Raw genomic sequence first — 13,681 nt, forward strand, 5'->3', positions numbered from 1 at the left:
GGATGTAAGAGTTTTAAATGGATTTGAGATATTCTCAACTTAGCTTAGGCTAAAGTTTCAACTCACCTTTGTATTGGAAACCAGATATGTCTGATAACTTTTACATAAAGCACGGTAGATTAGGTCTTTTAGCTTTGTGTCTTTGTGCTCAAGACACTTAGGGCCAGAATTATTAAACAGGGCAAATTAACATGGGCAATTCCCAAAAAATGCATATGAGAGTGGAAAGTTCTGCGCATGACCTACTGATGCCGTGCAAATTAAAGAACACAGACGCAGCCGGATCATTTCCATAATGACCAACACAATCTACCAGTTAGCGTCTGGTTTAAGATGTGCTTTTTTGGGTAGTAAATAATGGCGCAAACCTTATTTAATCACCTTGCATGATTCATTTAAATACTCTCCTCCTATAAATCTTGCATCTGAAAGGGAAACTCCTGCATTTGCAATAAGGTCAGTTACAAAAATTCCACTCCTTTTCAGTGCTAATCTTTCACTGTGTCTTTAGTAAATCCTGACAGTAGTTTTTTTTAACGCCAAAAGAGGTTTTTGCTCTGGCACAAGCTGTTAGTAAATCTGGCCCTTAATAGCAGGTAGTCTAAGTGGGGCTGTTTTTGAAATTTAAAAGGATCGTATTACACTTAAAATAATAATAGACAGCGGCTATTTGCACTAAGTGAAAATAGTGATATATTCTATTTACACCATGTAAAAGTAGCAGTGCTTTGCAATAGCCATCGTTATCGCTTTCAAGGTAGTAACATATTAACTATTCATGTTAAATTAAAGTAATACAGTTTGTATGTGCTTTATAACAGAGCCTCAACAGGGTGTGGGATTGTTTTGTCCCCTAAAGTTCCGAAGTCACAAAGCAGTGATTACCACACATCTGAACTATAAAAAAAACCTAAACAATTACACTTGCAACAAATACATGTGCAGAATACACATACTTTCTGCTTAAAATACGCCTAAAATGCAGAATAACAAGACCAATTAAGGATTGTAAGAGTTATTTTCAAGCACAAACATAAAACATTTGAAGTAAAAAAAAAGTAATGTATGTAGTACAAACTTTAAAACAAATATTAAATACAATTATAAAATGTTAAAATATTTGTTAAACAGTTTTATTTATCAGATTTATGTTGTTTTATTTTTGTAATGTGTTTTTGTTAAGTCATGTTATGTGCTTGTTATTTACAATGGTTAGTATTAACTCTTTTCATAGTTTTTTTTGTTGTTGTTTTTTTTTTTTTTTTTTTTTTTTTTTTGGGTGTGTTGAATTGTATTAAATCCAGACCAAAAATCCTAATAATCAAACTAAATCATAATAATTATTAATGTTAATAATAATATAGGGAACCCACAACAACAACAAAAAAACATTCAAAATGTGTTGTCTCTGTTTTTTAATTAAAAGATAATAACAAATTAGATTTTAGTGATATTTTGAGCACTCAAATAGGAAATGTCCCCAGTTTCCATTTCAGAAATCTGGTCACCTAACCCTACCCAATAAATACTTTTATTATTATTAAACATTTTGCTAGGCAATTTATTTCCAATTTTAGAACATTTTCTTAATTTTTATTGAAAGTAAATGCCTTTTCGATGTGATTCGTAATAGGAAAAGGGAGAAGAGCGAGCTCGGCAAAAAGCTGATTCAAACCCGGGTCGATCAAGTCAAAACCAAGTTCCATGAGCCTTACGCTTTTCTGACTACATCACTGAAGACGTTGAAACACATGCGTCTTTTCTTCTATCTTGTGTGGCCCAACCAGGCATTGTTAGGCGGAGTTAGTGCAAATAGCGCTTGCCAACAAGGCATGCTATTTGCACTTGGTGTAAATAGAGACTCCGTTGTTATTATTATTGGCACTGTTTTTTGCCATTTTATCACTTACCCTTCGAATTAACCTTCCCTACCATTGACATTATTTTATGTAATTTGATACGTTCCCCACCATTGACAAGTTTTTCCGGCAATCCATGTTTTCACTGTTATAGTAGATTATGAATGTTCTGAAATGGTATGGGATCTCCAGATCCAAAAACAAGTGAAAAAGATCTGTGTAAACAAAAGGAGCGGATAGAAGTTGCAAACGTACAATTAGCAAACGTGATCACTAAACATGCAACAGCAAATACATAAAAACTGCCTAATGTTACAGAGAAAAATGTAGAAACCCCATGAAGAGGTAACGATTGTCCAAGCTTTGGGGGTGTGGATGGACTCAATCTTCTTCCTTTTGAAGAATACATTATATTCTGGTGGACATGAAAGTTTTGTGAATATGCTCAAAAATGCTGGTGCTGGCTCGCAACTTAAAAATGAAACTCTAGTGGGGAAAGAGTTAATCAGAGTTTTTTTTTTTTTTTGCTGTGCCTTTAGAGAACTTTTGGACAACTGAATTACATTGTGACGTTTTTCAAACAATCTGGACTGAAATGTTACAAACTGTTTCAAACTTTTGCAAGATGACTGAAATGATCATAGACATTGTTTACAAATGAATCTTAATTCAATCATTTCGAACATTGGGATTCCTCAGAAGGCTTATGCAGACCGTAGGTGCTACAGACAGCCAGGAATAGCACAAATGTTTAGCATATATTTCTGCATAGTGTATATTGTGTTCGACATGTCATATTTATTTTACCTCAACGATACTGGAGGGGCAAGTTTCTGTCATGTGTGACTGTGGGGAATCTTGCGTTTAAGTGCATTTATTCAAATGTATTCTGCCTGACGTAAGAGAGTTGCAAAAATAACTTCAGTGTCAGTCATCTTTAGTTTTGATTGAAGAGCTCTAAACGTCAGTTTATTTTTTTTAAGTACACCAAACTCTTCCATTTAAAAAAAAGATAGAAGAAAATTTTATTCATGACCCCTAATTGTCACTCTGTGGCGACATCATGTGCAAATCACAACAAATTTCAAGTCGTGTGACAATATATAAATATCATACAGTTCACTTTCAGTTATTCATAAAATCCCAGATTTCCATAATAAGCTTGTCTGGCTTGGCTTATCTTTGCAGCTGCAGCCTATAATAACAATAATAAAATCTGTATTCTCTGGTTATCATTACTATTGATGCCGTTCAGTAGGGGGGTAATTTAGGGTGTATGCATGCTTTTACACATGTGCAGATGATGCTTTGCAGTGAATGCGTGATGAATATATATGAGGTCCTCTGGAGCCTTAAAGATGCCGCTTTGAATTTGTTTATTTCATTGGGAGAAAGCATGACTGTGGCTGTGTCCACCCTCTTCACAGATCCCATGGGGTTTTAGAAGACATATTGCGTCAAGACAGAATGATTGGCTGTTTGAAAACATGAAAGGGCTAATTCACTAAATAATTGTGGCACTTTTGCGTATTTCAGCTCTGTATCTTATTCAATAAGCACTCGCAATCCATTTAAGAAGGCATTAAATGTGCTGAACTATTGTAACATTTTTCTGTACAAATTAGGCCTGTAATTTTTTATTTTGGAGATGGGTGTGTGGGTACTTTTTCTATTACACAGGGCAGCAGTTATTTATCAAATGATAGAAAAGAATGATTGATGAAAATGCTTGAATCTTGAAAGGCAAAAAAAGTCGATTGCATAAAAGTGTGATGAAATTAGTACTAAAGTAGCTCTTATTTTTTATAACTTGATCGTTATAAAAATAAAAATAAATGTAACTTTTAAGTGTAAAAGTAATACATTTATAGCATGTGCTGTGATGCCTTGACTGTACAATACATTCCAACAAGGAGACACAATGAGCCTTATTTATAAAACAAACCTACGATTGAAAACATTTATCAACATGGACTTGAACGGTGGCTACGATCAAATCTCACACCAGGTCTCCGCTCGTATATGCAAGTTTTTGAGTTAACGTGAACCTGCGTGCATTTTGATCATTGAGATTATTTTCCTGACTGACAACCAAAGCTCATTAGTCGACCATTAACCGTTTAGATTAGAATGTCAAATTAAATTAGCTTTACATGTGCAAAAAGCAGCGTAAACGACAGAACATGAGGATTCACACATCGTCATATCACGCACCTGCAGCTTCTGTGAATGGAGAAACACTGGATAAAATTAACTATATAAAGGAATAAAATAAAATAGAACTACACAAAATGTATTTCACTGAAATAACATATTAACAAAAGGGGAAAAAATGGTGTGATGCTCATTTTTGTAACACTCTAACCAAGCTGCAACCTCCCCCAGATTCTCTTGAAGCCAATACGGAAGTGAATTGAACTGCAATTCATCGACTGGCCACTAGGGAAAGGCTCCAGAAGGGAGCAGAATCTCATTGAGCCCCATGTTAAAATGCCCAACTTTACAGCAGAAAAACACATGTTTAGAGCCTGGTACAAATTGTGGTTCCCTTTCGAGGGAACTCCCACTGCATCGGAACAACGAATTTGGGGACACTCCCTAAGCAACAGCGCGTCTGAAGTATGAATGAAATCAGGCCAATCCTGATTGGTGTTGCGTCATGACGTAACTATGATGGCATACCCGGAAGATACATAAAGGGGAGCCCGAGCATAGTAATGGCAGTTATCGCTCTTCAGCATAGCGCTCTTTGTGAAATCTGTCTGTCTATTTATTGTTGTACGTTGTGAGAGAGAGAAAAAGTGTGTGTGAAATGGCGACCGCAAGAGACTTCAAGCAGTGTGTGCATCCGTGTCCCCGTTATATGTCGGGCTCGGACACACACTCGCTTTGTGTACAGTGCCTGGGTTTTGAGCATGCTCGGGCGGCTCTCGAGGGAGGTCGACAGATTCCAGGAGGCGAGGAAGCAGTCAGCGGCCTTCCGCCAATACCTCCCTCGTCGCTCCAAAGGGAAGGCTGCCTCCAGCGGGCAGCCTCAGCCGTCCACCAGTTCCTCGCACCGGCAGATGCAAAAGCAGAGCGTCGCCTCTCGAGCCCCTCCTCCTGGAGCTTGGCAACAGAGGCGGCGCTCGCACCAGCAGGCTTCCGCACCTGTCGGCGATTTAAGAAACGTCCTTCAGGCTAGGAAGGCTGCTGGGAAGAAGTCCTAGCTTCGGCTGGACTTCAAAGAGCGCCCCCGCCCGTCGTTCCGATGCAGTGGGAGTTCCCTCGAAAGGGAACGCTCGGGTTATGTATATAATCCTTGTTCCCTGAGAAAGGGAACGAGCACTGCATCTCGTCGCCACACCTCGGCAGGCCTGGAGCGCATGCTTCATCGCGATAACTGCCATTACTATGCTCGGGCTCCCCTTTATGTATCTTCCGGGTATGCTGTCATAGTTACGTCATGACGCAACACCAATCAGGATTGGCCTGATTTCATTCATACTTCAGACGCGCTGTTGCTTAGGGAGTGTCCCCAAATTCGTCGTTTCGATGCAGTGCTCGTTCCCTTTCTCAGGGAACAAGGGTTATATATATAACCCGAGCCGTTTTGGTCTATATATATAATTTTGCCGTTCATGACAACTGTGAGGGGGTGAATTTTTTTATAACTCACTCGTTTACATTATATAAAGCCTTAAAGTTCTGCATAATTAAGGGCGTGGCCACTTAATTGTGACAGGTGGAATGCCGTTTGTCTGCTTTCTGTTATTCATCACGTCACCTCAGCTCCACCCACGTCCCACCTCTTTGCCCATTTTCTGTTATCCGGGAGTTACGCGCGATAAGATGGCAACGGCCAGCTCGTCCCTACTATACGCTTCAAAACTGCTCTTCAGAATCCTATGGGTGACGTCACAGACACTACTTCCATATTTTTTTACAGCCTATGACTTTATTGTATAGGATCGCACATGTAGGCGCCTCACACACGCAAACACAACATATCAGTTGTAGCGTTGTTAACTTGACATTTCAGCTATTCGTCATCAAACTAAAATACAGTCAAACAAACATAAAATTTAAACATAAAAATCATTGTGCCCAACCAAACACATTTTTTGCGCATGTGAATGATGCTGTTTTCCGTGGATATTGGAACACGAGTTAAGTACAAAGCCTTTACATAATGAATAATAGTTTAGCAACCTGACGTTTCATGGCAAATATGGAAGCATTTGTATTTTATTTTATATTTTATTATACATATATTTATAGCTTTTTCTTTCATGTTCTGTTCTGAAAACCATTAAATTTTAAGGATTTGTTGTGGAGTGAGGGAAAATTAAATAGCGCTATAGTATTTCTATAATGTTTGTAAATGTTTAATTTTATTTACTGGTATTTAATATACACATACATTTATGTAATTGTTTGCAATTACGAAGTTAACGGGTATTTTTGGAGTAAGATACATTTCTCGTTCATAAGATTGCTTCGTCTTCCTCGCCGGGTTATGTTTGTACATGTCGTAAACTCTTATAAATCGTGAATTTTTAGGGGCGTGATATTTAAATGACGATTGTTTCAGCCGCCACATTTATCAACGTATGATTATTCGTATGAGGATAATGGCGGCATACAAATGTTTGATGAATCATACGTGAACCCTGTCGTAAGATGATGTCTGCACTCGGACCTGCGTTAGATTGTTAAATGAGGCCCACTATCTTTGCACGTAATGACCCTTATACATGTATAAATAAGAAAACGTTGCTATTCTATAGTCTTCTTTATAATTTGGATCGCTCAATCTGCTCTATTTATACAGTATCTTACACTATGCATCTTATCCAAGGGGGCCAATTTTTTTAAAATACAAAACTCTTAATGGGATAGTTCAACCTAAAATGAAAATTAAGTCATAATTTACTCACCCTGGTGTTATTCTGTAATGCAGTGTGCCCTTCCTTCTTTTATGAACCACACAAAGAGAAGTTTTTAGTCCATATGGCAGTGAATAGTGACCAGCATCAAGCTTTTTTTTAAAAGACACAAAAGAATCACAGAATGATCCAAAACGAGCCATATATTCTAAGTGTTCTGGGGGTATACGATAGGGTTTGATGAAAAAACAATTTTAATGTTATTTAATGAAAATCCTGACGTTGGCCGTTGATCTTCTGTGCACGGTGCACATCCATAAGACTCTATTAGCGCCTCTCGGTCTCGTTCAAAAAAGCACACAAGTTGTGAGAAATTAAGATTAATACATGCGTGACATGAAATGCAGTCCATATACCTTCTTCTCTGAGGTGAATATATCCCTTGTGTTCGTCGTAACAAGAAGTCATCGCGTTCCCATCTCTCAACTGTCATTCTGACTGTCATCATACAACCGGAGTTCCATTCTGAAGATATTTAACTTATTATATTTAAATATTGTACAGTTTGAAATGGATTCTGTTGATAATGGCAATACATTTAATTTGTATGCACATTTTTAATTTAGAAAACAAAACCTCCCTCTGTAATAGTTCATGATGAGGATAGTCACACAACGAGACAATTTCCATGTTTAGCTTGAAATTGCAAAACAAATAAAATTAATAAAACAGATCATTTGGATAATGTTGTTTATGGCCAAAATTCATTATTTTTAAAAAACATTTTATTATTTATTATTACTTTTTTATTTATATTTTTGAGCACAGTAAAATGATGTCCATTTTCTGATCATTTAATTTAATTAAATTCACTAATAACCTCTAATAGTGCAATAAATGCCATAACACCCACCATTTATTTATCCATGCAGAAAAGCCCCATGGCCAATAATTTTGTTAAATAATACTATATATTTCAGTTTGTTTTTTTCACCAAATCCTATCGTATACACCAGAATACTGGGAATATATGGCATGTCTCACATAGGATCATTCTGTGATATTAAAAAGAAAAAAAAATCTCCTTTTGTGGTCCATAAAAGAAAAAAGGGCATACGGCATTAACACCAGGGTGAGTAAATGATGACTTAATTTTCATCACATTTTCACATTTTGATCATCAAGTGTTTTTGCACTGGGGCCCATAAGATCCTAGTTGAACCACCCTGAAGCATTCCACTTTTATGCTTATTAAAATCTCTATTTCATAATTTAAATCATGTGGAGGCACCACACTGGAATAGGGACTACAATTGTCTTTTTGTACTTCACATTGGGGTTTTGACAGGCCTGGCACCAGGGGGGGAACAGCCAACACTGTTATAGTGTTACAGATTTCCATGATATAGTTTCAAGTTACTGTATGTGTCGCTTGCAACAACCTACACGTCACAGCATAAACACGCCAGATAAATTATTTGTTATTAAAGCGTCTACATTCACAAAACACTGTTAATTTAAACAGAAAAGCAAGCATACAGTATGTGTGATATGGCATGGCAGCCAATACAAATAATACATAACAATTGCCTTACCTAATGCAGTAAAATCCTGCTTTTGGACCAGGCCCGGTTCCAGAATCAAATCACAGAGAAATTATTTCTAATCCTTTGCAATAGCCTATGATTATTACTGTGTCAGTAATCGCAATTTTCGAGAGTGAATCCATTTAAATGTGGATGGGCCTATGTATTGAAGCTTGTCAAGCATGGAAAATTAAAGTTTTATTCAAATTTTGAATATATTAGGTCTATATTAAGTATTATCCTATCGCCTAGACATTATGCAAAGAACAAAAATACTTTAATTTTCTCATAATATACATTGCACATCACTACATTGTTCAATGATTCTCAAATGATTTGATGGATGAATCAGTCTCTCTAAATCCCTCCTTTCCACGAGCCTACTGTGCAATGATTGGCCAGATGGCCCAGTCTGTTACAATTGGTCAGCTCATCGATTGGGCAACGCCATTAGCATAACTGTACTTCTGTCAGATCCATTAAGTCAAGAACACACATGACAATAAAAAGTATTTAGAAATTATTGAATAGCAATCAGTTGATTAATTATGAATAAAATTTTGTTTTTGGCGGTATGGCTCTGTTCAGGGAGTTCTCTGACCTTTCATGAGCACCATGAAATAGCAGAGAGTCAGAGGACAGCAGCAGCATTAGGGAACGCTCACACAGTTTAGGACTGGGAGAGATGAACTATTCCCCCTATGAACAGAGCAGCAACAATGACATAACAAATGCCACGTTATACACGACAGGAGGAGGTGGGGAGGTGGTGGGTTGCAAAGCAGTGAGCAGCAAGTAGTAAGAGTGAACTGAATCTGCTTTAAATAGGTGCCCTGTTTTTAGCGTAGCCATTAGCAGCGAGGGGAGTTGAAACAGCTGATGCAAATTAGCTGATGAGACCGTGGTGTTGTCAATCACGTTAGCAGCGTCTTGACTACTTGGTCTGCCAGAACTGACGCTGATGCTCAATTTCAGCTCTGGAGGCTTCCTCAGTCCTCAGTGATTTTACACATTTTAAAGACAAAATAATGGCAACATTTTCCTATTTACGTGTTGTGATGTGTATAGTTACATTGTGTACTAAGACAGAGGGAAAATTAAAAGTTGCGATTTTCTAGACCGATATGGCTAGGAACTATTATTATAGGAAAATGTTGGCGTTATTTTGTCACTTATTGAGCAGTAGGCTGGATGGAGCCGTTTGCCTCCAGTCTTTGTGCTAAGCTAGGCTAGTGGTGGGTGCGTCAGACAGAGTTATGGCATGCACAGAGATGAGAATGGTATGTATGGACTTATCTAACTCTGGGGGATATGGTGAATAAACTAAAGTCTATAGACAGTCAAATAAATGGACACAGCGACCCCATAGACTTCAACGGAGAGAATTGAAGTCAGTTAGAAGCACTCACTTCCTGATGGCTGAGCGTACTGCGCAGCCTCAGACTGAGCTTTACGACGTAGATGTGACGTGAGCAACCTGTCTGACAGTGGTATGTCTTCTAGTAGTTGTGCAATGTGAAATCTGAATCACCGAATCTTGTAGAGAAAGAGAGAGTGAGCAGGAGCAACTTTTGATGAATGAAGCAGGATTTGTGACATCTCTATCGGCGTTTATGCCTCCACGTCCCCCCGATTGCCTCATAGACAGTAAAAGATTGCCTGTGAGCTTCTCCTTGGGTCTATATGGTACAGCTTGACAGAGTCGTGTGGTCATGACTCAATCGTTAGCCTATTTTTTACAAAGACGGCTTCTACGGGGCGATAGTGTAAGATACAAGGTAATGGAGCATTTTATACATTGTCGTGTTTGTTTAGAAATAAACAATGGACAAATGGAGTCTTTAAACGCCTCAGATCTAAAGTTTTTCACTGTCAAATTGAGGCCAAAATGAATGGGAGTCAATGGGATGCTAACAGCAGGTGATGGCTTGGTTAGCAATGGCTGCCCCTATGGAAGGTACGCTTTCCGGTGGCATGATTACCCCCTTGCTAAAGTCCCAACAAGTTGTCGTGTTCCTTTAAAGTTTGTAAAACAAAGTTTGCTCCATCCTTTATCTTTACTCAAAGTAGTAAGAACGACAGACAATCTGCATTAATAGAGCAAGCATTTTGCGAATCCCGTACAACACACAACATAGGCAGGCATTATGCAAATGTCTTTTCTAGTGAAGTAGAAACGTCAAAACAACGACGACTCGTTAATGTGGTTCAGAGTGGTTTCTTTCTCTTGGGAGACAATAACTTTATTTATCATGCACTTTTCGACTTTACAACTTTGCAGAATGTTTACATTCTCAGACAGCTATATTACACACTGCATGAAAGGGAATTTTTGGAAAACCATAATAGAGGCACTTTAAACACCTGTGATTATTGGCCATTGCATTTGAGAAATCAACAAACATATCTGTAATTGGCTACATCGCTCACCAAAGAAAAAACACTTTGGAAATTGAATCATTTGACACTCTTCAGAGCGCAAACACAGATATGCACTGAATCGTTTGCCAGCTCTTTTTAGCTAATAATATTATTACGGAGAAAACAGATCCTAGACCAGCAGTTATATGGGCAGCTATTCCCTCTAAAAGCAATCAGAAGCAGCAGCAGACAGTGGTTAGAGTGAGAAAATTACCGCTAGTATCAAGTCTGTCTCCCTCGGTCCAGAGGGGGGGTGGTGGGGGGGGTGGTTGGGGGGCACAGGGATGTCCATCCTGTCCATCTGGCGCCGGGCCTGGGTTTTGATTAGCCAAATTCTCAAAGATTCCCAAGATATTGTCCAATTTGAAATGGATTATTTAGTCCCTCCACGAGTCTCAGTAATTGGATACAAAATTGCAGCGAATTGATGCTAATATATATAATTTGGGTAATAGACCAAAATTAGATAATGTTAATATATTTCATTTGTATGCATATTTTCATTTAGAAAGAAAAACTCTTTTTATCAGTTCATGATGAGGAAAGTCACAACACAAGACAATTATTCATTCATATTTAGCTTGAAACTGCAAAACAAATAAAATGTCACATTGAGCACAGTAAAATTGTCCACTTTCCAACTATTTAATTTAATTCAATGCACTAATAACCTATATTAGTGCCATAAATGCCATAACATATCAGCCATATCAGTCATACAAGCCAGCAGCCATATCAACCTGTAGCCCAAGACTGGTTTCCCACTGAAGCTAAGCAGGGCTGAGCCTGGCCAGTACCTGGATGGGAGACCTCCTGGGAAAAACTTGGTAGCTGCTGGAAGAGGTGTTAGTGAGGTGGTCTGTGTGGGTCCTAACACCCCAGTATAGTGATGGGGACACTATACTGTAACAAGCACCATCCTTCGGATGAGACGTTAAAACCGAGGTCATTAAATATACCAGGATGTCCTTCCGAAAAAGAGTAGGGGTGTAACCCCGGCATCCTGGCCAAATTTGTCCACTGGCCTCTGTCCATCATGGCCTCATAATCATCCCCATATACTGACTGGCTTCATCACTCCATTCCCTCTCCACCATAAGCTGGTGTGTGGTGGGCGTTCTGGCGCAATATGGCCGTCACATCATCCAGGTGGATGCTACACATTGGTGGTGGTTGAGGAGATTTCCCCCTTCTATATGTAAAGCGATTTGAGTGTCTAGAAAGGCACTATATAAATGTAACAAATTTAGTTAGTATTGGTATTTGTAGCATAAAAATTCGAAGTAACCCAGCCACCAAACAATCCCCAGTTGGTTGTACGGCTCACTCACTGCTTCACGAGTTCTCAATTAAACTTGCATTGCCATGTAAACAAAGGTAAATGTGTGAACAAATGCACCTTGTGCTAGAACTCATTTGAATGGGCCACAATGAATCACTTATGGCTGCTGTTGCCTGACAATTAATTCAGTCCTAATCGTCCCCAGGCACACGTAAAATATCCTCATTCTTTCACAGTGGCACGAGTCTCGCAAGGAATGAACATATTGGCTGGCCATGTAATTCAGCAGCACATAATTCCATATAGCCTATATTTTGATGAACTAATTTCAGCCGAAAATGATTCACTTTGTCTGGATTTTGACTGTGGCCTGTTGTGCGTTTGACATTTTCCAGTTCTGTATTCTTAGCACATGGTGTGAATTTTATCACCCTGTTCCACTCGTGCTTGTCCTCAGGTTTTCAACATAATCTGTGCTTTCAGGTCTGGGCTGTTGTTGCTGGCGAAGACGCTGGACAGAGAGATCATGGATCACTACACGCTAACGGTCACAGCCTCCGATGGAAAACCAGATGGGGTAAGACTGAAGTCTGTCAATCAATCACACCCCACTGAAGACGAAACGCTGCTGTAGCTGCAGTTCAAAAGATCGTAATTGAATCTTCTGCTTAAACGGACATCACGTGTAGACACAGTACAACATGTCAAGCAGAGTCTAGCGGAATCAATCATGTTGAAGCAAAGAAGTGCAGACACAAGAATTAGAAACGATGATAAAGATGTGCTGGGAATATTGTACAGTCATCTTTAGACCCACGAATCTGTACAACATTATAAGCTGCATGGATGTTTTTACACAATTGTATATAAATTAAGAATGCACAGATATATCGGCCAATAGTCGGTATCAGCCGATAAAATAAATTATTTTCACTATCTGCCATCGACCAATTGTTTAAAACAGCCAATTATATCCTGTCAATCAAAAGGTCGCGAAAAAACGTACTGCGTGTTAAGAAAATGTAATTTTTTCTCTCATTAAAACCAAAGGTGTTCATAAGTGATTCTGTATCAAGAGGAGGCATGTATTTCACCGCAATGCCGTTAGGCGATAGATTGAAGCACTCGTCTGTGTGACGACTGCACAGTGTGCACAAGCGCCAAGAGAACTGATAACACCAGCAACGAACATTCCAGCGATATATTGCCTCTTATTTGACACAAACAAACAAATTGCTAATCAAATGGAGATGTTTCTTTCTATTAGGTACATCCGTGCTGCGAGATGTCCGTACTTCGGATGAGACGTTAAACCGAGGTCCTGACTCTCTGTGGTCATTAAAAATCCCAGGATGTCCTTCGATAAAGAGTAGGGTGTAACCCCGGCATCGTGGCCAAATTTGCCCATTGGCCCCTGTCCATCATGGCTTCCTAATCATCCCCATATACATATACGATTGGCTTCATCACTCTGTCTCCTCTCCACCAATCAGCTGGTGTGTGGTGAGCTTTCTGGCGCAATATGGCTGCCGTCGCATCATCCAGGTGGATGCTGCACATTGGTGGTGGATGAGGAGTTTCCCCCTTCTATGTAAAGCACTTTGAGTGCCTAGAAAAGCGCTATATAAATGTAACAAATTATAATTATTTTTATTATTATAGATA

The 13,681-nt window shown here is 38.8% G+C and overlaps 1 protein-coding gene across 1 annotated transcript in view; it reads left to right on the forward strand.

The window, feature by feature from the left end:
- pcdh15b (protocadherin-related 15b) overlaps positions 1–13,681 on the forward strand; it is a gene marked incomplete at its 3' end in the record, with an annotated part of 357,459 nt that overhangs the window by 168,782 nt on the left and 174,996 nt on the right. The window contains exon 18 of the mRNA XM_079845636.1: positions 12,500–12,593. Within this exon, the coding sequence (XP_079701762.1) occupies positions 12,500–12,593 (94 nt within the window). The remainder of the gene's footprint in view (positions 1–12,499; positions 12,594–13,681) is intronic.

Source organism: Gobio gobio (assembly GCF_949357685.1).
Source record: "Gobio gobio genome assembly, chromosome: 20".
In the NCBI taxonomy this organism is placed as follows: domain Eukaryota; kingdom Metazoa; phylum Chordata; class Actinopteri; order Cypriniformes; family Gobionidae; genus Gobio; species Gobio gobio.